This window comes from Mustela putorius, unplaced genomic scaffold (genome assembly GCF_011764305.1).
Source record: "Mustela putorius furo isolate JIRA1106 unplaced genomic scaffold, ASM1176430v1.1 tig00000738_pilon_pilon_pilon, whole genome shotgun sequence".
Lineage (NCBI taxonomy): Eukaryota > Metazoa > Chordata > Mammalia > Carnivora > Mustelidae > Mustela > Mustela putorius.
In genome coordinates, this window is record NW_025421463.1 from 1,878,100 (window position 1) to 1,905,396 (window position 27,297).

General features: G+C 59.0%; 1 protein-coding gene across 4 annotated transcripts; it reads right to left on the reverse strand.

Moving 5' to 3' along the window:
- Positions 1–3,354: 3,354 nt before the first annotated feature.
- Positions 3,355–26,391, reverse strand: PARVG (parvin gamma). 4 transcript variants are annotated; one of them, XR_006607781.1, is made up of 14 exons: positions 26,151–26,391; positions 24,695–24,786; positions 22,592–22,656; positions 20,705–20,807; positions 19,662–19,802; positions 18,612–18,727; positions 17,318–17,373; positions 15,033–15,055; positions 11,784–11,842; positions 11,517–11,585; positions 9,389–9,490; positions 4,211–4,306; positions 4,047–4,119; positions 3,590–3,628 (listed from the first exon to the last, which is right to left on the reverse strand). XR_006607781.1 is itself a non-coding variant. In XM_004771150.3 (13 exons), exons 2-13 carry the CDS (start codon positions 24,768–24,770, stop codon positions 3,519–3,521), a joined length of 993 nt encoding a protein of 330 aa, XP_004771207.1. In that variant the 5' UTR covers positions 24,771–24,786; positions 26,151–26,378; the 3' UTR covers positions 3,355–3,518. The 4 variants fall into 4 exon arrangements, 3 of the variants coding, with proteins under 3 accessions (XP_004771207.1, XP_012900581.1, XP_044939666.1); XM_004771150.3 differs by lacking the exon at positions 4,211–4,306 and having other exon boundaries at positions 3,355–3,628; positions 26,151–26,378; XM_013045127.2 differs by lacking the exons at positions 4,211–4,306; positions 26,151–26,391 and adding an exon at positions 24,406–24,530 and having other exon boundaries at positions 3,355–3,628.
- Positions 26,392–27,297: the final 906 nt, after the last annotated feature.

The following is a 27,297-nucleotide window of genomic DNA, read 5'->3' on the forward strand; positions in this document are numbered from 1 at the left end:
GTGAAAGCTGAGCTCCTGAAACGGGGGGAATGGGGCATCTCAGGCAATGGGTGACGGCAGTATGGGAAAGGCCTAGAAACCGCTACAAGCAGACAGGAAGGGTCGAGGGGATGGGGTAGACCACGAGGCCGGCAGACCAGGAGGACCCAGGGCATTTGATGCCGTGGGGAGGCTGGGGATTTAGAGCAGGACACTACTGTGATCATGTTCCCAGGACAGAAAACCCCCCAGTGTTGGAGTAGATCTGGGGTCACAGGGGAGGCAGGTAGAGAGCCCAGCTGGGGAGTCACCATATCCCGGTCGCCCCTGGAGGGTGAGAGCCGGAACCTCTCCACAGGCAGAGAGAAAGAAGGGAAGGTGTGACTTTGAGAGGCAAGCCGAGGGCATGACTTGGTCCCTAGGAAGAGGGGGAGGGGACAGCTAGATGAGCCATGGGTCTGGGGCCTGGGGTCTGGGGGCGGGAGGCAGGAGATGGGGCATCAGGGGTAGGACAGGGGAAGGGGAGCTCTGACTTGGACATGGAGAGTTGGGAGGGTCTCCCAAGGGAAGCTGTGCCCGTGGGTCTGGTCAGGAAGGGGGATGATTTGGGGCAGGGGCTGGCGGTGGGGGGGGACAGAGTCATTGTCTGATGAGGGCAGAGTCTCAGATTGGCCAGATGGGAGGGATTCTCGGGCGGATGATGGGGAGGGTTCCACGGCGACAGGAGGTACTTAGTGCTACAGAACCATGCACTTTGAAGAGGCCCAAATGGCCAGCTTATCGAGTGCATTTTGCCACAATTTAAAAAAAAAAAAAAAAAAAAAGATTGAATCCTGCTTAAAAGGCAGAGGCATTCAGATTGGTCAGAAAGATACAACTACTTGTGTCTGTGAGGAATCCCCTTTAAACACGGAGATGCGACAGTTCGATAGTAGAAAGACGGAAAAGATCATCTCGCTGTGTTAGTATCAGACAAATGAGGTTTCAGAGCAGGCGACATTCTGGAGCACAAGGAGACACAGGAGATGCTCCAAGGGGTGTCCTCTCCGTCTGCGCGCACCCCCGCGCTTCCCGCCTTCCAGGTGGCCGGTCCTCTCCGTCCTCCATGGCTAGAGCTGGCTCGCGGCACCTGTCGGCTCTTCCCTCCTCCAGCCGCCCCCTCCTCCCCTCCCCGCCTCTCTTCCAGAGCCTTCCAGCAGGCATTCCCACAGCCTAGGGCCTCTGGTCCTGCCCCATCAGTCCTGGTCATCTTCACACCAGGCTCCGAGAAAGCAGGAATCAGGGCCGCCCGGCTGCCTCTGCTCCCTCCCGTACACGCACGTCACCCGTGTTCTGTCCGACGGCAAAATTCAATGCTTTGTTCACAGCTTTACTGAGGAATAATCATACGATCTGGTAAGTCTTGATGGTTGCCTATAATCATGTACCCACCACGCCAACAGCCATGACGCAGGCAAGCCCACCTCCCCCAAAGCTTCCCTTGTGCCTCTTCGTGGTCCATCCCCCTTCCTAAGCCCCTGGTCCTGGGGACCACCCCTCTCTCTCCACTGCTGCAGTTTTGCCTTTTCTAGAATTTCTTATAAACTCTATCATCGGTACATGGTCTGCTGTGTCTCTGATCTTCCACTCTGCCCAGCGCTACTGACGTCTTCCACATCGGTTCTGGATCAACACCCCTTTCCACAATGCTGAGCGGAACCTCCATGTACGAACATACCGTAATGCATTTACCAGCGTATGGTCCCTTGTGTCCTTCCCAGTCTGAGGTTTTGGTGAACAGTACTGCTATTCACACGTAAGTCTTTGTGTGGACACGTGTTTTCATTTTCCTGGGATAAACACCTAATGGTGAAACGGCTGGGTCCTACGGTGAGTGTCTGTTTTCGTTTCGAAGAAACTGCCAAACGCCTTTCCAAAGTAAAGGTACCGATTGGCATTCCCACCAGGCATGGACGAGAATGCTCCACATCCTTGCCCACACTTGGAATTGTTGGACTTTTCAATTTAGCCTTTCTAGGAGGTGGACAGCGGTAGTTCCCATGGTTTTCATTTTATTTCCCTAATGACACATGATGTGGTGACTCCGAGTCGGGCAGCTCCCGCTGCTATGATAAAATACAAATAAAATACTTTTTTTTTTTTTTTTTTTTTTATCAGACTAGGGGCTTAAGCAACCGACATGTATCTCTTACATTTGTGGAGGCTGGAAGTCCGAGATCGAGGTGTCGGCAGATTCAGGGCTGGTGAGAGCCCTCCTTGTGGCTCATAGACAGCCACTTTCTTGCTGTGTCCTCACGTAGCAGAGGGTGAGAGAAAGCGCTGGCATCTCTTACTTTTCTTATTAGGACGCTGATCCCACCATGGGGGCCCCACCCTCAAGACCTCCTCTAAACCTGATTGCCTGTGAATCAGGAGGGGAAGGGAGCAGGTGGATGAGGGCAGAGAGGAAGGAAGACCACTTGAGACCGTCTTACACTCAGACACCAATTCCAAGGGCTCTTGACGTCACTCCCTGTGGGATGTCTTCCCAAGCCCCACCAGCTGGTCTGGTAGAGATGGCCTGGCCCACACCAGCCCCCTACCACAAAGTCCCTCCCCAAATCCAAAGACGTCAAACTGATAACCCCAGACCTCACGGGCTCTGTCCTCCACAGGGACCCAGAGCTGGGAACGCAGGGGAGACGCCCAGCAGCAGGCTCAGGGTGCCCACTTCAGCCCTCCCTGCCAGCCCTGCCCCCTGCCCCCCATGCCTTGTCCTGCCTGGTTCCCCACCAACGTCGGGTACTGGGACAGCCACAGTCAGCCCTCCTCCAGGGACGTACTCTTTGCAAAGGCAGCAGGTGCCAAGTCTCACCAGAGAGAGAGCAAGCCCCCCCGCCCCACGGGACAGACTGGGAGACCACAAAGATTTCTCCTTTGGGATATCTGGGCAGGTTTCTCCGCCTGAGGAGGGCCTGAGCCACGGTTCCTCTGGCGAGTAACTGACTTAACTTCCCCAAAAGGCTCCAGAGCTTGGTTTTGGAGCCACACCCATCAGCCTGAGGGGCAGGCTGGCAGTAGCTGACTGGGCAGGCTGGGGCCTCTGGCCATCCACCCTGACCCCCGAGAGTTCTTTCTGCTGCCAAGATCAGGCCCTGAGCCCGTGGGAAGGTCAGCATCACTGGGCTCTCAGTGGCCCCACAGGTGCCCTCAGAGATGGGAATCGGAGCACCTTCCATGCCTGGCCCCGTGGGAAGGCGAGCTGCCCTGGGTGGGGTGAGTGGGGAGGGGAGCTCGTACCCGTGCGGACGGAACCGTCTCTCCCAGGACACTGCAGGCTCCCCAGATCCCTCCCAGAAATAACACTTGTTAATATAAACTGAGCGAGGCTGGAGGTTGGCTCAAAACTGATCCATGCATGACTGCTGAATCCAGAGATACTCAGAAGGACACAGGAGTGGGGGTGGGGCACAGGCATCGGACAGGGCCGGGCCTCGGGGGCAGAGCCGTCTGGGGCCTTCCCGCTGGTGTGCAGGCAGGCTCCGAAGCAGCTTCTGGGATTAATTCGGGGATCCACGGGGTGCGCTGTCCGTGCTTTCTTTCAGCTTGTGCTTTTGAAACAAGCTATACAGGACCCGCAGTGTGCTTTTGGTGTCCTTGTTCACAATGTCTGTGGGTCGGAGGAGAGTGGGACAGCCGGTCAGGCCTCGGCCGGGGCGAGGAAGGGGGTGACCACCGTCCCACTTTGCCTGGGACCAAAGGGCTTCCTGGGACACGGGACGTCAGAGCTAAACCCGGGGGCAAGCAGGACTGTTGGTCAGGCTAAGCCTGAGTCCCGGGATCCATCCCAGGGCCCTGCCTTCTCCCACCCCGTCCTCCCCTGCCTATGCGGTGCCCCCCACATACATTCCCTCAAGGTCTCATCCATCTGGACAGTCTACCCCAGGTCCCCAGGCCCCCTCCTCCGGGGGGGGTGGAAGCTGTGGGCGCAGCACCCCCCATCATGGGAACCCCCCGGCCAAGCAAGAGCCCTACCCCGACAGAGGCGTCCCCCGACTCCACAGCTCCCTTGGGCGCCACGCGCTCACCTTTGGGGTCGATGGGGTAGTTGAGCAGACCCTCGTCCTTCAGCAACTCCAGGGCCAGGGTGACGTTGTGCAGCTGTGATAAGACCCCAACAGATGTTAGTCCCAAACGCAGGCCCAGGTCCCCAACTCCCAGGCCCGCCCATCACTCATCGTGTGCCTCATACTTCAAGGAGACATCTCTAGTGGGGAAGGCAGGTATGGAGAGGTCTGGAAGTCAGGGAAGTCTTCCTGGAGGAGGTGATGCCTAGAGGTAAGTCTTGCTGGGTGAGAACACAGGGGAAAGAACACAGGTTCATACTGGCCTCTTCTGATGCAGCCCCGGCACTGTAGGCAACGGAGGCCCCCAGGGAAACAGCTGAGTTCCAGGGGCAAAGCACAGCTGAGGAGAGCATGGCCAAGGGGCTCACCCAAGCTTACAAGATGGAAAGTGGCGGAACCAGGTCTGTCTCACTCCGAAGTCGGAGCTAAATGGGCTGGAGGCTGCAGCAGCCGTCCCCTGTCTAGGCACACATGGGTTCAGGCCCCTGCCTGGTCATGGGGTAACCTCCAGCAAGTCACTTGGCAACCTCCGGGCCTACCTCGCCCACCTGCAAAGTGGAGTCACCACCATCTGCCCTGTGTCCTGATCCGGGGTGCTGGGTGGGGGTCTGGGGGAGCCCAGACAGCCCTAGGCTCAGAGCCCATACTCTGTGAGGGGAATTTTCCCTATTTGTGGCTAGTTTCTCCCTGGTGCCCCAAAGCAATCAAAAAGACCCTGTCCTCTGCCTGGGGGCAATGGTTCATTGCGGGGGCAAAGCTATTGGACCCCAAAGCTATTGGACAGGACCCACCTGTCCTGGAGCGTCTGGGAGGACCCGTATTTCGAAAACACTTTGTCCACTCACTTAGTTAAAATACATTTACTGAGCATCTATTATGGCTGGCGGTTCAGCAGGGGCCAAACCGGACCCCTCCCCGAGCTCATGGAGTCAATGCCTCCCAATGCTACGAAAACCATCACACTCGCTTCTGGGCATCAAGCCCATGCCCGACCGGAGCCCAGGGAGCCGCCGCAAGCCCGAGATGCCTCAGCACACTCCCTGCCCAGGTGTCCCTTCCCTTCCATGCACGGCTTGAGGTTATAAAAGCAAAACCAGCACCTTGTGCGGAGCTGAGGGAAGGCTGTCATCCAGGAGCGTGCACTCAGATCCTCCCAGGAAGAAATAATTGAATGTGGGCAGAAGCCCACGATTCCCGGGGCCGGTGTTTTGATTTCCGCCGAGCAGACGGTCACCTCCCTCCCTCTGTCCCTCGCTTGTCTTCCCGGAAGGAATGACAGGATCACATAAACACTGGTGGCAAGGCAGGTCTGATAATGAGACATGCAGTCTCGAGGGGCACTCTGCTGAGATAATGATTCCTCGGTGTCCCCCCGGCGGACAGCGCGGCGGTCCCCGCCCCCTTCAGCTAATGACCTCCTCTGCATTTTGATCATTCTCCCCGTGGCTGCGACTGTCCATAGTCCCCGATAAAAATTCATTCTTGGGGTCTGAGCGAAGAGGCTGCTTCTCTCCCCCTGGAGGTAAGTGGCTCAGATTGGGAAGCTGGTTCTAAAATCCGTGGCTGGAGTGGGCTCATGGCCCCTAGGGACATCGGGAGTCAGAACGCTTGTCCCTGGCTTGTCACTGGGGTTTGCGAGCCTGCCAAATATTGGGCAGAGGCTTTGAAGTCCCGTGAAGCCCAACCCCTGAGTAACCAAGCAGGGACACCTGTGCTGTTCCGGGTCCTGGTCTGGGCCCCTCCCCCAGGCTCCACCATCCTGCCTTCTCCCCTGCCTCTGTGTCGCCGTGTTCTGCCTTCTGTCTGTGGGTCCCCTCCACCGCCTAGGCTGGGCTCCGACCCTCTTGGGACCTTCCACTGGCCCGGCTTCAGACCAACCCTTTCCCAGCTGGAGAGAGGCTCACACTCCTCTGTCGCCCGTGGGGCTCACTCTGACTTCCAAGGACAAAATGGGGAGGGAGCCCTGGCACCAGAGGCTGGCAAGCCCGGGCGCTGGGGCCACGGGGACTCCCGGGCCGACAGGACGAGTGGGAGGTGATGTCATGCCAACTGTGTTGGCTTAGTCGCCTGTGTCTCTGCCATCCCCACAAGGAAACCACGCTGGGCCCAGGACAGTGGCAGGGCGGTCCCACAGCACCAAGCTAGACCACCCCCAGCCGAACCCAGCCGAGCCAGGACCAGCCAAAGCCAGCCCACCCGCAGCTCTGTGGGATGCACGACCGAGGTGTTAGGTGAGCCGCCCGTCGTCCAGGTGGCTTGTCACGCGGCATTTCTGTGGCAGTAGCTGACTGACACGGTCCAGGAGACCCAGGAGACAGTGACCCCAGGAGACAGTGAGTGCTGACCGCTGTCCCCGCTGCCACCACTGGAAACACAAACGCTACACGGCTCCAGGCTCTTGGCTCCACATCCCAGGTCCGAGCTCTGGAGAACCAGAGCCCTGAATCAATCTTCACGTCAAGACCACCTGTGCCTCCTGGGAAGGGAGAGGCCACGCCCACGAAGGATTGCATCTCCAGGGTTCAAGGGCAAGAACAGGGGCCAAGGGTCAGAAGGCCCAGAAGGCCAGTCCCTGTGTCAGGACCGCCAGTGAGTAGCAGCACGGTCCTGAGCAAGTCCCAGAGCCTCTCAGGGCCTCTGCTTTCCCCTCTGTAAAATGGACACGCAACCATGCTCAGCAGGTTGGAACAAAGTAGGAGGCAGGGGAGGCAGAGGAACTGTCTGGGCAGAGACCTGAAGATGTGAGAGGACCAGGCGTGTGAAGGCTGAGAGGGGGAGGCTGAGGCGGGGGAGAAGGCAGGACGGTGGAGCCTGGGGGAGGGGCCCAGACCAGGACCCGGAACAGCACAGGTGTCCCCTCTTGGTTACTCGGCGGTTGGGCTTCACAGGACTTCAAAGCCTCTGCCCAATATTTGGCAGGCTCGCAAACCCCAGTGACAAGCCAGGGACAAGCGTTCTGACTCCCGATGTCCCTGGGGGCCATGAGCCCACTCCAGCCACGGATTTTAGAGTCCGTGGGACACTGACAGACAAGGCTGTGGATGTGTGGGGGAGGGGCCTGGATGACGGGCCCCGGGGTAGGAGGCAGCAAAGCCAGGACAGAGCCTCACACTCCAGAGGCAGGCCACCGGTCTGACCCATCCCCAGGACCTCGGCTCTCACCCTCCCCAGGGACACAGGCAGGACAAAGGGGAGACATCATTTCTTTTCCCACAAACAGCCCATAAGCTGGCTGGGAACTGGCCCTGCCCTGCTCCGTGTTCCTGTTCTGTAGAAAGAGCCACTGCTGTGGAGAACTGAAGGGGTTGCCTCCCAGCGGGCCCGAGGGATCCTGGAGGGGACAGAGCAAAGCAGGCCACCTGGGGTCCAGGCAGGGCGCCTCCCGCCCAGGGCTCCAGCCCATCTCAGCCACCCCTCCAGCGTCACCTGGTAGGGCTGATGCCCACGAAGACTCCAGGCCGGTCCCCTGAGCAGACCGGGGTCCCCGGGACCACCTGCCCTTGAGGCATCCCCTCCGTGAGCCTCCAGACCCCGTGCGTGTGGTCTGGGGGGTGGCGGGGCAGGGACGGGGAGCCGCGGGGAAGACAGGAAGCCAGAGGGGAAGCCAGAGGGGCAGGCCTGGGCTGGGGGAGCGGGGACTGGATGGAGGCTTCTTGTTCCTCTGCCACACCTACCCCGCCATGGGGCCACTGACAGGGCACGGGGTGGCCCCTCACCTACAGAATAGTGAGAATCCCCTGCCCTTGCTGGCGGGTCGATGTCGCTTGTGGAAAGGGCCTTCCCGGCAGGGGAACAGCCTATGTGGAAGCCCGAGGGGGCAGAGCGCCAGGAGCGCGAGCACGGTGGCGCCCTGTGGGATGGCTGGGGAGGCCGGCGGGCGGGAGCGCGGAGCAGGGGAGCAGGAGGCCGCCCGGCGGGGGCTGGGCATGGGGACGCAGGCTCACCTGTGACTGCCACCAGCACCTGTGACTGCCACCAGCACTGCTATCCTCTCCCCCACTTCCCCGGGTCAGGACCCAGCCCCTCCCGCCTGAGCTGCTGCAGCCTTTCCCCAAGCAGCCTGCCAGCCTGCAGGGGCCACATGGGGACTCCGGACTCCTGTGAAGCCAGACCCCTGCCAGGCCCTGGCCCACCCCTGCAGTGGCACAAACCACAGAAGGACGCCACCCTGGGACTTCCATGCTTCTGTCCACACTGAGCCTTTGCTGATGCTGCTCCCTCCCTCTGCAAACCAAACCCTGACCGACAACATGGCAACACCACGCCTTCCTGTGACCCCTTCAGATCACAGCAACCTCTCCCTCCTTCAGGTCCTCCACTGACCCACCCATCCCGAACCAACCCTCTTCACCGTGGCCCTGGGGAACCCTACATCACTGGGAGTACAGTGGGGACAGACGGAGGGGCCCTCAAAAACAGGAGCTGTGTGGGGCTGTCTTCGTGGCCCCTATGGCACAGCTTGATGCCAAGAAGGATCTCAAGACATGAAGGATCAGGTGCAGAAGCAGGTGGGGGCTGGATAGGTAGATGGACAGATGGGCACCGCTGACCAGGGGGTAGATGGACAGATGGGCACCGCTGACCAGGGGGTAGATGGACAGATGGGCACCGCTGACCAGGGGGTAGATGGACAGATGGACACCGCTGACCAGGGGGTAGATGGACAGATGGGCACCGCTGACCAGGGGGTAGATGGACAGATGGGCACCGCTGACCAGGGGGTAGATGGACAGATGGGCAGGCAGGGGTATGGATGGGTGAACTGGGTGGATGGGCGAATAGGCAAGTCACTGGATAGGTGTGAGGATGGATGGACGGATGGATGGACGGATGAGTGGACGGATGGACGGATGGATGGACAGATGGATGGACGGATGGACGGATGGATGGACGGACAAGTGGACAGATGGACGGATGGATGGACGGACGAGTGGACGGATGGACGGATGGATGGATGGACGGACGGATGGATGGATGGACGGATGGATGGACGGACGGATGGATGGACGGACGAGTGGACGGATGGACGGACGAGTGGACGGATGGACAGACGGATGGATGGACGGATGGACGGATGAATGGGTGGATAAATGAGTAGATAAATAGGCAGATGCAGGATGGGCAGGCAGGGGAATGGCAGATGAATTGAGTAGATGGGTGGACAGACGGATAGATAAATGAATAACCAAACTTCCCCTTCACCCTTCACTTCACCCGGAAGTGAAAAAGGACATTGGTATCACCCCCTGCGCAAGTCTGTCCGCTTAGGAGTAGACCATCGAGGCAACATCTGGAGAACTTACCATTTCTGCAGGAGAGGCGGGAGTGAGGTAGAACTCCTTCAAGTGCAGGAAGAAGCCCTCCAGCTGTCCGATCAGCAGGAGTAAGAAGACCCCGTCTGCAAACTGCAGGGGAGAGCCTTGGAGGCAGATGGCCTGGGGCGCCTGCTCTGCCTCCCGAAGGCTGTGTAGCACCCCCCTCTGAGTCTCAGCGGCCTTTCTGAGACTTGAGGACGACATCCCCGACCTTGCACTGTGTCATAAACATTGGTGGCAGCAGGTAGCAAGCACTCACAGGCCACCTGGCACAGAGCAGGTGCTCAATAAAAAAAGCTCTTTTTACATTATTGGTGAAATAGCCAAACATCGCTTTTTAAACCACATACTGTTCCGTGAGCTATAAGAACGCAGGAGAAAACAGAGTTGAGTGTAAAATTTCTCCTCCGGGAGAGGCAGGAAACAACACACGGGCTCGTTTTGCTGGCTTCCACATTCTTATTTCTGCCTGCTCGGTCTGTGCGTTCAGAGATAAAGCTGCCTGCCTGCCGTCGGCGTCACATATTCTAGCATAATCCTACCCGATCTCTTCAAAGACACAAAACACAAGATTGGATATTGGAGGGAAAACCTCCACTTGAAGTCCTTAATAGAATTTCCTCATATTGGGTCTGTTCTGATGTTATTACTTCGGTCTGAAATCTTTTCTGCTGATATTCCCTGATAGCACTCCCGAAATCCCAGGGACTTCAGCTTCTCCCCTTACCCGACCGTCTCTCTATATGGCCCTCCCACATATTATTTTCCAAAAGTCTTTTCTTCACCAAGGGAGAGAGAAAGATGAGAATCAAGTAAAATTGAAACCTATGGGATCGTCCTGTATATACCCACAAAAAAAACAATAAAACCCCAAATTTGTCATCTGTGGGAACACTGGAGGCATATCAGCTTATTTCTCGCTTCCAATTCTATGAGGCTGGTCTCCTTAAATTCCTTTTAAAAGAAGAGGAGCCCCAGGATCAGAGAAATCCAACCCAAAGCCATGCAGATAATATGACGGAGGTGTCCTTAAAGCCCAGGGGGCCACACGTGTCCATCTGGTACCCATCAGGTCCAGAGCCTGGGGTCGCTAGCCCGCCACCTCCCAGCATCCCATCACACACAGACTTCTGTGGCCACCATGGGACATGCTGCTGTGTACAGTCTGTGGTCTCAGCCCCCTGGTCAAACTCCAGGTCCTCTGCTCTGTTGCTGGGCGACCTCACAGGAGTTCATCAACATCTCTGTGTCTTAGTGTCCTCATCTATAAAATGGGGGAGTACGAGCTCCCCCCACAGGGACTATCAGGAGGATTCAGGGAGGACCCGGATGTAAAGCGCTTTGTTCTGGGCCTCACACATAGTGAGGGCGTTACTGCTTTCAGATACCTGGGACCCCGTTCCTCGCTGGCTAATACCGGGATGTGTCTGGGAAGCCTGTTAGCTCTGGCTAAGATCGCCGTAAGCCATTTAGCCCACCGGGGAACCAGGCCTGCCTCCACCTGCCTCCCCTATGACCACCACGCCACACAGGCAGAAACCAGGGGGCCCAACGCGTACGCCACATCTACGCCGCCACATCTAAGCCCACGCAGCCAGTGGACGTGGCCAGTGGCCAGCAGGCTCCACTACCCCCCTAAGGCCCTGGGCTGATGACGACGAGCCTCTCCGATCCCCTCTGTGCAGAGGGAACGTTACAGGCACACGGTCTCCTCCTAGAAAGCCACAGCCCCCTGCGCCAGGCTGACTGGGTAAGATTCCAGTCCTGCCCCATGGCGGGACTTGGTGTAAGGCAGCCACGGTGTGCTGGGCAGCTGGGGGGCCGCAGGGGCAGGGCCCTAAGTGCCTCGCATGTGACGCCATGAACAAATGCAGACACACGAGGGGAGCTCCAACCGCAGAGGGAAACTCACAGTCCCTGTTTCACGAGGTCCCCACAGTGTCCCTCCCAGCAACACCCACCTCCCATTGGAGAGAAGGACCCCACGGCTCTGAGAGGCGACACATTCTGGGCCACACAGCAGCAGGCCCCGGTTCCCACGGCCCCACGGGAACTTCTCCCCCACCTGCACCCCACGGCCCTTCCCCCCTGGGGGCCCCCACAGCTGAGTCCCTACCTGGGTGTCCAGGTTCTGCACAGACAGGCCCAGGCGGTCCAGCTTCTGGTTGACGAAGTTCACAATGGCCTACCAGGAGGAGAGCAAGCCCCGAAGCCCAGGGCTCGGGTTTGCCACCTTCCCGCTCGGGAGGGCATGGGAAGCCCCCAGCGTGGGGTCCGAAGCACGGGAGAGGAGAGGCACGGGGGCCTTGTTCCTTCCCCGTCACCCCCCCAGGACTCAAGGCGGACGGGCAGGAGGGCGACCCGGAGCTTTGATCTCTTGTACCTCTTTCACCGCGTTCACTTTCTCTGGGGCCAGCTTAAATAATTCATCAAAGACGTCCTCTGCAGGCAGAGCCAATAAGCACCTCATTACCATGCTGTTATCTTCGTGCCAAACAGGGGCCATATTTCCATACACGTTTCTCAGGGTCCCCAGTCCGGAGGGAGCTGTAGTTCTACCTCTGGCTTTTTTTTTTCTTTTTTTTTAAATTTTATTATTTATTTGACAGAGAGAGACACAGTGAGAGAGGGAACACAAGCAGGGGGCGTGGGAGAGGGAGAAGCAGGCTTCCCGCAGAGCAGAGAGCTCGATGCGGAGCTCGATCCCAAGACCCTGGGACCATGACCCGAGCTGAAGGCAGATGCTCAACTACTGAGCCACCCAGGTGCCCCTACCTCTGGCTGCTTGAATTTAAAAAACGGGCCTGTGTCTGTCTGGGTCAGCGTTCCCCCCTGCATGGCCCAGAGGGAACCGCCTCCCTCTCTAGGCCTTGGTGTCCTACAAGGCGTGGGTGTTATCAGCTACAAGGCAGGGTCGTTTGCAGAGAGGAAATCTGGGGCCACATAACACACTTGGCCCGGAGGCTGGGCACACACAGTAGGGCTTCACGAACGGGCCCCCTTTCTGTCGTGGATGCCTTCTGCTCGGCCGCTACCCTGTCCTCTGGGAAGCTGCCCACCCCCCCCACTCTTCCTGGTCCCCTGCTCGGCCCACAGGACTGCGGAGCGACCACAGGTGGCTGAGCATGCCCACACGGACACTCGGCCCATAGGTCTCCTCCCCAGCACTTCTGAATTGGCAGAATGAGGACATGGAGCCCTGCATCGTGCAAAGGCCGGCGCCCTCAGCAGCTGAGTCATGCCTGCGAGGCTCAGGAACAAAGGAGGCATCTTGGCAGCTCAGCAGCTCAGGCCCCGTCCTGCCTCTGACGCCTGAGTCCTCAGACGCATGCCCTTTCCCCACAAGCTGGCTTCCTCGTATTTGCAGCCCACACGTCTCCCCCAGGGAGACGCCCGGGCTGGCTAGCAGAAATCACCTTCAGGCTCTGCTACTCAGCAGCTGTGCAACCCTGAGCAAGTCACGTCACCTCTCTGTGCCTCCGTTCCCTCGTTAGCAAAAGAGGAAAGGCAGCACCAGATAGCGGCACGGCCTTTCAAATGCACCCGCAAGCATGGTGGGAACCTCAGCGGTTCCCTCCAGGCCGCGTGGTCCCTGCTCCAGGGAACCGTGTCCCCAAAGGAGCCACGAGATTAAAGGCAAGTGGGTGCTCGGGTAACAGGAGCCAGAACAGCGTGAGTGTGCTGGAAGGGTGCTGAGGGGCTTCCGCTCGGTGTCCCTGCCCCTCACTGCGCGACCCGCCACACACACACACACACACACACACACACACACCAGCCTTCCTGCACCTCCCCTCTCCTTCCCTCCCCGACGCATCGTCCCTCAGCCTGTTCCCAGAAGCCCCTCGCGGGCCATTATTTCCGCCTCTGCAGGTGGGCTGCCCCTCATGGAACCCCCGGCCCAGACAGCCGAGTGTCCTAAGTGGGGAGGGCTTAGGAAGGAAGATCGTGTTAGGAAGCAGGGATGACGGACGGACTGGCGGGCAGGTGGGTAGATGGATGGACAGTTGGACGATGGGCGGGCGGATGGGGGGTGGTGAGCGGATGGAGGGGTAGATGGATAGACTGTGAGTGGACGGACAGAGGAGCAGCCGACCCGGCCAACTGACTGCAGAATGAAGGAATGAGGGGCGCCTGGGTGACTCCGTTGGTTAAGCAGCGGCCTTCAGCTCAGGTCAGGACCTCAGGGTCCTGGGATCCAGCCCCGCGTCAGGCTCTCTGCTCAGCGGGGAGCCTGCTTCTCCCTCTGCCTGCTGCTCCCCCTGCTTGTGCTCTCTCTCGCTTTCTCTGACAAATAAATAAAATCTTTTTAGAAAAGGATTTTTTGGCTATAGATGGTACAATGTCAGTATAAAAAAGAGGGCGCCTGGGTGGCTCAGTGGGTTAAGCCGCTGCCTTTGGTTCAGGTCACGATCTCAGGGTCCTGGGTTCAAGTCCCACATCGGGCTCTCTGCTCAGCGAGGAGCCTGCTTCCCCACCCCCCTGCTTGCCTCTCTGCCTACTTGTGATCTCTTTCTCTGTGTCAAATAAATAAATAAAATCTTTTTAAAATTAAAAAAAAAAAACACCATACTGATTAAAACATATGAAACAAATAAAAAATCCACGAGTTCTGGGGAAGCGGGGTGTCTCGGTGAGTTAAGCATCTGACTCTTGATTTTGACTCAGGTCATGATCTCAGGGTCATGAACTCAGGGTCATAATCTCAGGCTTATGAGATTGAGCCCCATACTGGACTCTGCACTGGGTGCAGAACCTGCTTAAGATTCTCTCTCCTTGGGGCGCCTGAGTGGCTCAGTGGGTTAAAGCCTCTGCCTTTGGCTCAGGTCATGATCCTAGGGTCCTGGGATCGAGCCCCACATCGGGCTCTCTGCTCAGCGGGGAGCCTGCTTCCTCCTCTCTCTCTGTCTGCCTCTCTGCCTGCTTGTGATCTCTGTCTGTCAAATAAATAAATAAAATCTTAAAAAAAAAAAAAAGATTCTCTCTCCTCACTCTCTCTCTCAAAAAAAAAAGTAAAAAAAGAAAAAAAAATCCACAAGTTCACATCAGTACCAAAAAAAAAAAACAGAGAAAAGAAAATTCAAAGAAACAATTATTTTAAAAAATGATTAAAAGCAAGAAGGAATGGCCGGACCAATGCTGCTATGGATGGGTGAAGAGGTCTGTCACAAAAGCAGCAGCCACGGTCCCAGACCAGCCACAATGAGGCCCCCACAGCGTGCTAAGCGCATTCACAGATTCTTTCAACCCTCATCACCAGCCCAAGAGGCGGGAGCTGTCCTTAATCCCACTTCACAGATGAGAAGTTGAAGCACAGGCAGGCTAAGACCCTCGCCCAAGTTCACGCAGCTGCTGAGAGGAAGCCTCAGAAACCAGGCCCTCCGGTGTAACAGCCCCACCTCAGACTGCTGGGATTCTAAATCCCCCCCCACGAGCGATATCAGGAGGGGAAAAAGCCAGATCCATGGACAGATTGACAGACAGGAGGAGGGACAAATGGACCAGAAGAATCCTCAAGGTACACACAGAGGGGTGCAAAGGGGTGAGAACGCCCCGCAAAGCACGCCTTGTCGCCGCGTCTGCGTTCGCACGCACCCGAGAGCAAAAGATCTCCTTCAGCTACCATTGTACTCACTTGCAGGTTGGTCCTGGTCTGTGCTAAAGGGAGATTGTGGGGGGAGAAAGGCAAAGAAATGGTTAAAAAAAAAATACCGTCTTCAGACCTAGTGTTTCTTCCTATGACCAGACTTGGCACGGGGAGAGCGGACTACAAAGCTGGCAGGCTCCGCCTTCCCCGGCAGCTTCCTAGGCGGGCAGGGAGGGCCCTGGTGCACAGCAAACGGCCGGAAGGGGGCCTGCACCTTCCCTGGAGGTTTCCACACCGAGCGAGGTCTGGGTTTTGTCATTTCTGTGGTTGTCATTTTAGTTGGGGCGGGAGGCATTACACGTGCAACCAGACACACAAATTGTAAGTCGATTGCGGGTGCGTTTTTACATATCCCCTGTGGGACCAGCACCCAGGTGCGATACAGACCCTTCCTAGCAGCCCCCCGTGCTCTGCCCCCTCACACCAGGATTACCGCTGCTCCGGCCCCTCCCACCGTGCATGCGTCTGGCCTGTTCTGGGAGTCCGTGTCCGTGAAATCACCAGGACACCCTCTTCTGGGTCTGGCTTCTTTCACGCTGTGTTTCTTGTTTTGAACGGTTTTCCTTTGTCTTTGGTTCGATTTTCCAGCCCCGCCCTTTAGAAGCAACGCTCTGGGCCCAAAGCAGGCCCAGTGGTCCCCGGCGGGGAGCCAACTGCCGCCCACCCCGTGCCTGTGCCCCCAGGAGGAGACCGGGCCGTGCAGGGCAGAGGAGGCAGCCTCAAGCGAAGACCCAGAGCTCATCAGCATGAACCGGGGTGCGGGAGGGAGAGACGCCCCCACGCGCCCGAGACGCCAGGGGAGCCGTCACAGAGTTCCGAGCTCACAAAGGTGTGGAGAAAGAGGACTGTAGGGCCACAGGTGGGGCAGGAATGTGGTATCACAAACAGACGACACCTTCCCGCTCAAGCCCCCGCCCGAAGCTCTGGCTTTGGAGAGGGAGCCGGGTCACCGCCACCAAGCAGCGGAGTGACTGGGAGGTCACTAGCCTCACTGGGTCAGAGGCAGCCCTGGGGAAGGTTAAATGGGCCTGTGTGTGCACCAGACCCCCTGGCCCGAGGGGCCTCCTCCTGACCTTCGCCCTGCTCAGCACACAAGTTTGGGTCAGAGCAGACCCTGGCCATCAACTTGCTGTTGGTTTCAGTACCTCCCACTCCCCATGGGAGCCACAGAATGGGGGGACCCCAGGCTTGGAGGGGGTCCACGTTGGGGAAGGCCCCCTTGCACACATGGCCTGTAGCCTTCACAAGTGAGCTGCATTCCTTCGGGCTGCTCGGGTCACCACAGTCTTAATGGCTGGAGGGGGGTCCCTGAGTTTTTTTCAGAGGAGCTGAGGCTCAACACCGTGGGAGGTGACTTGTTGGAGGTCACAGAGCTCACATCCCACCGAGGGGGAGCCGAGCCCAGGTCGGGCTGCATGCCAAGCCCGTGAGCTACAAAGAACTGACTCCCCTAGTCAGGCTCTGCGAGGGTCAAACGGGTCCCGGGATCTACACAGCCCACCCTGCCCATAGCGGTCACTCAGCAAATGTCAGGCCCGCTCTCACTCCGAGGCCCACTCTCAGACCGCCCCAGAAAGACCCGGCCAGCCCGGCCTGGGAGACCCCTTACCTCCAGGAGAGCAGAGGGCAGGGCTCACTGGCAGAGCATCCTGCTCACCCAGACAGACGGAAGGTAAACAGGTGGACAGCTGGCTGACACGGACACCCAAGGAGGGAGCCTCCAACCCCGCACAGAGTAGGTGCTCAGTAAATGCTGGTGGTATGAGGGAGTGCTTGGTGCGTTTGTCTCCGGGCACTGGGAGGCCAGAGGGGGTCGGACCCCTGCTATGATGCTGTGGCATCTCCCTCACCCATATCCAGCACGTGTGCACCAGGCGAGGGGGAACCAACATGGCATCGGGGTCCTCCGCCCCCAGTTCTGCTCTCCTCCTGGCCTGCAACAGCTATGATGTGACCTCAGGACCGGGAGCCACGGCCCCTTTTCTAAGCTCAACTGCCTGTTTTGTAGGGTTGTGCAGAGGACGAAATGAGCCGGCAGGGTGGGCGTGCCTACAGCCCATAAGGGGCCATGCCCTGTGAGGCCCAGAGAGATGCAAGGGCGCCCAGCAGTGCTGAGGGGCAGCAAGGCCCTCTGGGGGCTGAGACAAAGCTAGAGAGGTGGGAGGGCCCCTCCCACAAAGGTCAGGTAGATCAGACGCCGGCCCCAGGCCCCACAGCCCATTCCCAAAAAAACATAACCTGGTCTCTGCTGTGGGCCCCCTATCTTCTCTCACCTGCAGTCAGTGAGCTGTTCCACTGACTTCTCTGACTTCAGACCACTTTTGGTGCTCTAAGAAAGAAAAAAGGGGAAGAAATTGAGTAATCCCAGAAAACTCAGGGACCCACTCCAGCCATGAAGACTGTAGTGGCCCGAGCGGCCCCAAGGAATCCAGCTCACTCTACCTCAACCCCTCCTCAGGGTGGTTCCTGGAAGCTCTCATCACTGTGGCCTGGATCATTTGTCTTTCTTTCTTAAAAGCCTTGAATCCCATGAGGATGAGAATAATGTCTGTCTTGTTCCCTGGGTATCCCCAGAGTCTCACCCAGTGCCTGGCTCATAGGGAGTCAATGAACATGAGTTGATATGAATAATGATTGAGTGATCCCAGGTGGATGGGTGAATGGACAGATGGATGGATGGATGGATGGATGGATGGATGGACAGATGGACGGACGGGTAGGTGGATGGTGGGTGGATGGATGGATGGATGGACAGATGGACGGACGGGTAGGTGGATGGTGGATGGATGGATGGATGGATAGACAGATGGACGGACGGGTAGGTGGATGGTGGATGGATGGATGGATGGATGGATGGATAGACAGATGGATGGACGGGTAGGTGGATGGTGGATGGATGGTTGGGTAGAAGTGTGGGTAGACGGGTGGGTGCGTGGGTCAATGAATGAGTGAATGAGAAAGGGAAGGAGTAAAGGAATAGAGTCCCTCTGATTTATCTAAGAAATACGAAGACCACTGCTCACCAGGTACTCAGAGATTGGGGCAGGGAGTGTGGGGCTCAAAGTCTGCCTGAGGGAGAAGCCGTGGTTCTGGGGACATGAACCTCAGCGCCAGTTGTGAGTGGGCTCGAGCGAGGGGGCCCCGTGGGTGGAGAAACCCAAGAAGGTTCCCTTGCCCGGTCACAGCCCTCCATAGTGACCAAGGGACAACACTGTCGTGATGTAGGCCAAGGCTGTGAAGCCTCCCGAAAGGCCATGAGCAGATGACCACTTACGGTCCACGTGACAAGGCTGCCATCAACCAGGAGTTTCCTAACAGCCCCAGGCAGACGCTATCTGCTGAGCTAAGTGGGACCAGCCGGCCCGCAGACCCACTTACAGGCCTCCCGGACTTGACGTTCCCACCCACAGCTCCAGCCCAGCCCCCACGGCGGTCCTGGAGGGATGTGATCTCTCTCAAGGGAGGGTCAGGCCCCTCCCATGCCGCACCCCCCAATACAGGGTATGGGGATATGGATCCAAAATGCTCAGCCTACACACAGTGGTCCCCCAGGGCCCAGCCTCGTACCTCCATGGTGATCACATCCACCTGGACGTTGGTCGGGAGGCGCAGGTCAGGCTGGAAATGCTTGGCCAAGGCCACGAGCAGATGCAAGGTGGCCAGCAGGTCCTTGCTGAAGATGGCTGGGAGGCGAGGGGACACAGATCAGAACCGAGGAGTCGCCAAAGCTGGGGCTGTCTCCTTGCGGTCACAACCACCTTCTGAAGACCAAGGAGCTCTGTCTGTGTCCAGCCTTCTGGAAGGCAGAGGTGTGGAGACATTCATTCTGAACCCAAAGCAGCCTGCCCTGCGGATGCGGCCCCTGGGCACGAGGCACTGTGCAGACGGGGCTTCGGACCCAGTCCCTGCCGACAGTTGTGAGCAACTTGATGCCCTCCAGTGGGGCCCTCACTGGAGGAATTGCTGGATTCTGGTGAGCCTGACATAACTCAGGGCTGACATTATGCACATCGGTCACTGAAAGTGAGTCTTTAAGCACCATGGTCAAGGCAATGGCATGAGACCCAACCAAAACGGCTTGAAAACAGCTCCATCATCACCAGCAGCCCTGGAGAAGGTACCAAACCCCTTTTAGCCTCAGTGTTCTCATCTGGAAAATGGGAGGGATGTGGCGCTCTGAATGGCAGGAACATCGTACGGAACCGCCCGCAGGCTGGGGGAGGGGGTCTGGGTGCTGGGCTCATGCTCATTCTCACAAGCCAGCCCTGCAGGTATGACTTAAATCAGCTAATGAAAGAGACTGGTAGCACCCATCGGACAAGGGAAGTGGGGCTTGTGGTGCTGGGACTCAAACGGGAGCTGCATCGCTGACTGCGTTGTCGCCGCTCAACAGAGCGCTCGGTTGCAGCCGCGCCGCCGCGCCGCCGCGCTCCGGGGTGCAGAGGGCCGTCCGCTCCCAGCAGGTGCACAACTGCGCCCAGGAGGCCATGCTTCTGCTTCTTCCAAGCCCCCGGGGTGTCCCCATAACAGAGGCAGGTGTGCACGCACGCTGGGGCAACAGAGGCCACTGGTGCAAAGGGACCCGGGTGCCCCCGGCCCAGCCGAGGCCCCACTTACCTTCCACAGTCCACTTGAGCTGCCTTTCCTCCGCCTGCAGACTGCGGCTGATGGCCTCCAGCACCACCTCCAGCTTGCGCCTCTGGCTTGGGGCGGTCAGAGCCATCTCCTCCACCTCCAGCTTGACCCCGGTCAGCATCTCTACGGGCAGGAGAGAGCAGGAGAGCCAGGGAAGGCGTCAGGGGAGAGGTGGAGGGCAGCAGCAGAAGGAAGAGGGGGAGGACGGTGGGGGAAGAGGAGAAGGCACTGGGGGTCCCCCCCGCACCATTAGCTGTGTGACCTGCGCAAGTCCACACGCTCTGAGCTGCCCTCCCCTGGCCCTTCCCCTTGACTATCTGGACCCCACTCCCTTAGCCCTCTGTACGGCTCTGTGCACCTCCTTTCTACAAGGCAGTGTGACCTTGACCCCTAGGCTCAGATCCTGACTCCCCCGCCTTCTTCACTCTGAGACCTTGAACAAGTGACTAAGCCTCTGTTTCCTCGTCTGCAAACTGGGGACACGAACAGGATAGGGTTTTCTCTGAGGATTAACCACACTTGCTCCATGGCAGGGGAAGGGGCTGGTGGGAGCATTGAGTAGCCAACTACACAGGGCTTCATGACCAACCAGTGCTGAGCCAGGCCCCAGGCTGGCGGAGGATCAGAATCAGGCCCACCCCTGCCCTCTGGGACCTCACAGCTTTGTGTAGAAGGAAGGTGTGAGGACCAAACCTGACACCTCAGCAGCAGGGGGGAGGGTAATCGGGGGCAGGGTTGGGGGTCTGCGCCCTGGGGAGCACTAGGCATTTCCAGATGGAGACACCTCCTCCCCGGGTGGGGGCCCAATGCACCTCTACTCGCCCGGGGCATCTCACTGCTGACCTGCCTTCTTTGGCAGCAGGTACAGCCCAAGACCGGGGACCTGGGTTCTTTTGTTAACCCCAGGAGCCCAAAAACAGCAGGCACTCCACACATGACGTTCAGTGGGTGAGAAGCCCACCCACAAGGGCCTGGGCGGGCCAGGATGGGGGGCTGGGGCCCCAGCCCTGAGGGCTGGCACTTACGGAAAAGGTGGTGCAGGATGAGCCCATCGAATATGTCTTCCTCCAAGCTACGGACCACAATGTGCTCGGGGAGGAGCTTGGTGTTGATCCACTCCATCAGCACCTGCAGACCCCAACAGGACAGCTGACCTGGGACCGGTCCTCACCTGGTCCCCCACCTGGCTCGGGTCCAACCTCAGCCTGGAATGCCCTCCTCCCTCCTACCAACTCCTACCCATCCTTCAAGGCCAGGTCAAACATCACCTCCTCTGGGAAGCCCTCCCTGCTCTCCCAGGCTGAGTGAGGGGACTACTCTGGGCTCCCAGGGACCAGGGAACGGTGGGGTTGTCTTTTGTCCTGTGCAAGGTGTCCGTGCCGGGAAGCTACTGGGTACCTGTACCTGGGGAGGTGGCTGTGGGACCGGATAGTTGGGAAGAGCTCTGAAAGCCCCTGATAGAAAAAGCCTAAACTGCCTTGAAAAGGCTGTGGGTAGAAATCTGGAGAGGAAGCAGGCAGTTCTGGTGAGAGCTCAGAAGGAGAGGAGACACAATACTGGGAACACAGAGGAGGCCACGTGACAAGAGAGGCCAAGAGTGGAGTGGCACATCTACACACCAAGGGACACGAAGGGTTGTCACAGACCTCTGATGGCAAGGGATAGGTTTCCCCTGAGAACCTCCAGGAGGAACCCCCTGCCCACACCTTTTCTTGGGACTTCTGGCCTCCAGGCTGGGAGACCAACAACCCCTTGTTTGAAGCCACGTGGTTTCTGATACTTAGTGGTGGCAGCCCCAGGACACCGGCACAGGGGCTGTGGGTGGCCCACCCTATCCCCTGACTTCCAGCTAGGGGGCACCCCCTGTTCCCCTCTGTGGCTCTGCCCAGGCTCTACCCTATCCTGCCTGGGCTCAAGAGGCCAGAAGGGCAGGAAGCAAAGCCCTGTGCCTTTAAGGGAGCAGCACCAGCTACTCCAGAGTTGGTGAGGAAACCTCCAAACTCCTCCACCTCCGCACCTGTTCCCAGAGGGGCCCCGCGGGCTTCAGCTCCCACAGTGGCCACCCCTGCCCCTATGGTCCCTCCCTCCCCATCTCCTTTCCCCACTTGCTTTCCTTGTCTCCTGCTCTTAACCTCCCGACTCACTACTTGCACCCAAACCCTGGTCTCAGGATCAGCTCTTGGAGGGGCCCAAATTAAGACGTGTCAGCGCCCTGTCTGGTTTTCCAGAGGGACCGTGCTGGTCCTACCCTGGGTCCCAGTGCCTGATGGTGGGAAAGGTGGGATGGAGGGAGCGAGGGGACAGGGATGGGGATTGGCCACAATCTGGGGGTGGGAGGTGGTACAGGCCGGGAGGCCTCCCTGGAGGAGGCAACAGAAAGGCCATGTGGAGACTGGAGAAGTAAGGCAGAGGAAAACGGAGAGCTGAGCTTGCCTATGCTCAGCTGGTCCAGCAGCCATAGCAGGAGACTCCAAGTCAAGGAGAGACAGGCAGACGCGGGTGACCCACACCCGTTTCTGCCCATTTTGCCAGCTCTCCGTGGCCTCGGACAGGTAGAAGGGCACAAGGTTTTGAGCCTGGGTCACACTCCAGCTCTGGTCGGCCACTGGCCAGCCGTGTGTCCCCACAGGTCAGGGGACCCCTCTGAACCTCACTATCCCCTCCACGGGATACAAAACAGCAGGTCCCTTTTGACCTTCGTGTGGCTTATTGGGATCGTCTAGGTGAAGGCAGACTGTCGGTGCTCCATGAATGTTCTTTCGTGCAGTCGGTCATTCAGCAGATCTTCTGGGGACCTGCGGGATCCCCACTGGCTGGCCTGAGGCCAAACAGGGCAGGGGTGGCCCGCTGTCCCCACCCCAAGAATACAAAATACCACCTCCGAGGAGAGAGACCACAGGAAGCTGCTGTACCTTTTGCAGTTCCTCAAATTTGGGATCCTGCCGGGAAGTGGGAGGCAGGTATTTCCTCTTTTCTCCTGGAAGCAGAGGAGAGCGTGACACCCGCGTGGGGACCCTGCAGGGGGCCGGGCAGCTCTCTCCCTGCAGGTCACCTGAGGCAGGCACCTTGACACGAGGCAAATTTGGTTCTCTTGCTTCACGCGTACACACACCCATGCACACACACACGCACACACCCATGTACACGTGCACATGCACACACCAATGCACATGTGCACATACGCACCCATGCACACCCATGCACGTGCACACGCACACACCCATGCACGCACACGTACACACCCATGCGCACACACACCCTGAGCACCAAAGGTCCAGAGTAACTTGGATTCCCCAGATACGCCTCCCCCCGCCACGCCCCTTCCTTAGCCCACCTGCCCCCGCCACACCCCAAACGCCCTTCCCGCTCATTTCCCTCCTGAGTACCCGCTCATCCTCGGGCATAATATTTATATTTTGGGGACATACTTAGCCTGAAAAACTATTCCTTGTTTGAAATTCAAATTTAACTCGGCCTCCTGTGTTTTATCTGGCGATTCTACCCACTCCCTTAAGAAGATGCGGGGCTCACGCAAGCCCAGGGGCCGGGCACCGAGGGGCCGAGGCAGACTCCGATTGCGTCTGGTCTGGCTCCCTGGTGTGGGCAGGACACCGAGGCCGCCCCGGCTGACCCTCCGAGCCCCGGGACCCTGGCCGGCAGCTTCCTGACATTTTGGACTCATGGGACCCACACACATCAGGGCCAAGAGTAAACTGTAAGATCATCTAGTCTCAGAGAACATGGGGGAAACTGAGTCACCATGTGGGGAATGGCCTTATCCAAATTCACAAAATGAAACACCTCCGTCTTCATAGGACGCAGCTGAAGACTTTTCCTAGACGTTCTGGAAACCTTCAAGGACTACCCAGCCCCCTGTCTCCTGATAAGACGGAGGGAGACCTAACCCGCTGGGCACCGGCAGGCTCTGGACCCACGCATGGGGAGTGGGTGGCTGGACGGCTCTGGTGGTGTCCCCCACCCCTTCCCGGAGCAGGTTTTCTGCCGCTCTGAATCATCCCACGTTCCAGCTCTGCCTAGTAGTGCTTCAAGTATTTCTAAATCAACCGTAAAACAAAAAACAAATATTTTTTTCAACACTAAGGCCTACTGCTAACAGCAGTTTTTCTCCTGACGCTTTCCAGCCTCAAACCCTCTACAAACAGAAAGCCCTGGACAGCTGGACAGCACAGGACGTCAGCCCTCGACACTGGCCACCCCCAGGGTCTCTCCACAGCCCCGCCTATCTCGAAAGGCTGTCTTCAGAGCACCTAGATCAAGTCACGATCTGCTCTTTGAATCATTTCACTCTTTCTCTCCGTCCTCATACTTATGTTTGAAAGGTGACATAAATTCTAGAAAGTTCGCCTGAAGCCCCTGCTGAGCGGGACCTTTTGGAATAGCTTCCTATGTTGCTTCTTTCCTGTGACAGGGTGAGGACGGCCTGGGGCACCTGACCTGTCCTTTCCGACTGTCCCCTGGGTGGGAGATTCCGGGGGCAGCGGCCACGAGCTCCCCCAGCTCAGAAAACAGACTTGTGCCATTACCCCATCCTCCGGCCACCCGCTTCACAAAGGGACCGGCACGTGAAGGAAGCAGATCGGCAAGCCCCCATCCCACGAGGCATCCGGTGTCCACTGGCCACTACAGTAACAGACACCTGCTACCTGCCACCTTCCTTTCTGGGCCTCAGTTTCCTCGTGGACGCCAAGGAGGCAGAAGCACCCACCCTCAGAGCAACCAATGAGCCGTCTCTGGGACTAAAGACACAGCCGCTGCTGGAATCCCTCTTCAACGTCACCACTGACATCGAGACGTGTGGTTATGAGGACACAGGGACGCCTGCCGAAGTTTCTAGAAGCAGGGGCAGGGGGCTGTCAATGATGAAGCAGATGCACTGGCAGGGGCCCAACAGAACCGGGTGCTCAGATGACGACTTGGAAAGCAAGGCAGCGCCCAGAGCTGCCTGTTTGGGTCCCCGCCCCGGCCGGCCCCCCAGCCCCACGTGGGCATGGCACCTTGGGAGAGCTCCTCCTCCACCGGCGGGCCCGTCACCTTGGGGAGCTGCAGCAGGTTGTAGGACTCTGACTCCATTTGCCCCTTGCTGGCCCTGGGGGTGCGGGGGATAGAGGGCATCAGGTCCGAGGAGCCCCACACTCCTTCTGTGGGTCATTTCTTCCCGACCCCGAGGCACAGGGAGAGAGGGTGGGGGCTGCCTAGGCAAGGGGACAGGTCCCCCCATGAGAAGTAGGCATGGGACCAATTCTTCCGGGTCCCTGAGCCCGAGGCAGGGGGCACAGCGTGAATGAGCAGACTAAGCTCGCCTGCCAGTGTCACCCGACTCCTGTGCCGTCTGCGTAGGCCTGGCTTGCAGAGGGCGGCCTGGCCCTGCCCGCCCAGGCCTCTCTGTGGTTTGGGGGGTCTCATGGCTCCCACCAGCATGGGGGGGCCCACATTCACAGGTCGGGCACTGCCCCCCTCTGCGTGTTCATTAAAGGCAGGGGTCCGGGCTCACCCCCTGCAGGCTGGGGCCGGTCCAGAAGCAGCCCCGACCTCCTTCCTGTTCCCCGGGGCTCACTTCCTCTCCTGCGCAGCCCACAGCATCTCCCCGCCCTTCAGCCCCTGCGTTCTCCCCAGCGTTTCTGGTCCCGAACAGACACTGGGGCCAGGGTGTCCGCCATCAGAATGGTGGCCAGACGCAGCCCCCGCGGAGGCTCCCAAAGATGGGGACCTTCACAGGGGCTACAGCCTCCCCATCCCCCGAGCGGCCAGCCCAGGGACCAGGCCCCTGCTGGTTCCATCCTGCCCTGAGTCAAGGACGGGGGAGAACGCCGCCGTGGGCCAGCCCTACCCCCTCACCTCCCCAGCCTCCATCTGGACAGGACTCGTCTGAAGGACAAATTTTCCTCTCCCAGAGAAGAGGAAAGAGCCTTGCCTGGGGGTTCGGCGGCCCAGGTTCCAGGCTGGTTCTCGTTGTGTGACTTTGCACAAATCTCCCCCCTTTCTGGTCCTAAAAGTCTTTACAAGATAGGGCCGAGCTCCCCGAAGGCCGGCCGTGGAGTAGGCGCAGAGCTGGGATGGCCTCAAGCCATTTCCCGCCCCGGGCAGCCCCTCCCTGCCCCGGGCCTCAGTTCCTTCGTCTGAAGCCAGGAGGCCTCTCTTGCCCGCATGCCGGGTGGGGCTCAGGGGAGGCGGCAGTGGGAAGCGAGGTCGCCGGCCTGGCCACACCAGGGGATGGTACCCGTCTGCCCGTCCGGCCCCAGGAAGGAAGAACGGCCACTGCTAAGCCTGGGGCTGGAGGGGCCCAGCCTGACACCCTCCCTGTGCGGCCTCGGCTGAGGCTGTGCGCTCTGGGGTTGTTTCCACAAGCCCCCAGGAGGCCTCCCTCGCAGAGCCCTGGCTCGCAGGCATTACAGAGAAGCAGAAAGCCCCGAGCGGAGGGCTCCCACGAGCTCAGATGCCAGGACCACTCACCTGGCAGCCTCTTCCACACCAGGAGGTGAAGGTCTCGGAGCTCGTAATCACCGGCTTCCCAGTAAAAGCTAAGTCCCAGCTGTGGAGGGCTGGAGGGGCCGGGGGAAAGCAGGGGCCACGCGCGCGGTTCACTTCCTCCAGGCCTGTGGCTTCCGCTGGGCCTGCCCGGCGGTGTCGGCACAGAGCTTCCTCCTCGCTGGGCCGCAGGGCCTGCTGCCTCCACGGCCCCACCGGAAAGCCCCGTCCCCGGATCCCCGAACGCCCAGCCACACCTGCCGGCCCTCAGATGCCTCGCAGCCAGCTCAGATCTGCGATTTCTTCCCTCTCTCCCTCTCCCCTCCCCAGCACCCGACCCGAGCCAGTCCCTCCTGGCCTCTCCATCTCCGGGCCAGCGCCAGCCGGCAGCTGAGGCCACAGACCACACATCCCCGCCACCAGCGAACCCTGAGCCCTGCCTCGGGCCATCCCGCCACCCCCACCCCAGCCAGCCCCTCTCCCGCACTTTCTCCGGCCTGCACCACATAGAAGCCTCCTTGCTCAACTCCCACAGCCAGTCCCTCATGCCCCAACCACTGCCTGGGATGCTCACGTCCCAGACCCCTCACCAATGGCATCCCATTATTCTTAACATGAAATCTCCGCACAGCCCAGCACGTGTCCTGACGGACCTGCCGGCTAGATCACTCCCATCTCTAAAGCTCCCAGCCATACTGGCCACCTTTCTGTTTCCGAAACGCCTTGCTGTCTCCTCTGCCTAGAAGCCCCGACCCCAGCTTTTAAAGGGGCTACGTCCTCTTCCTTATTATCACCATAAATGCCTCCTCCTTCAGGAAGCCTTCCCAAACTGCCTCATTGAAAAGAGGACATCTGTAGGATTCTTTACCACAGGTCTGAAGGTCTTCTGCGTCCCAGTCCCTAGAACAAGGCCTGACGCCAAGCAGACTTGATGGCCGCTGCTGACTGCTGTCACGTAGGGGGCGACATTCCTCCAGAGGAGAAGATGAGTAAGAGTTCGCCCATTACAGACGTGTGCGAATGTTCCAGGTGGAGGGAAGGGTGCGTGCAACGGTGTTACGGAGTTTGAGGAGAGGCCCGGGATGCCAGGAGAGGCGGCGATGCGCTCAGACCCGAGCTGGGGTCCCGCACG

Coding starts and splice junctions, on each gene's coding strand:
- PARVG (XM_004771150.3), bottom strand. CDS start 24,770: ATGGAGTCAGAGTCCTACAACCTGCTGCAGCTCCCCAAGGTGACGGGC. Junction 20,808..22,591: donor AATTTGAGGAACTGCAAAAG/GTACAGCAGCTT, acceptor TGGGGTCTGCAG/GTGCTGATGGAGTGGATCAA. Junction 4,120..9,388: donor CCGCCTCTCCTGCAGAAATG/GTAAGTTCTCCA, acceptor GTCTTATCACAG/CTGCACAACGTCACCCTGGC.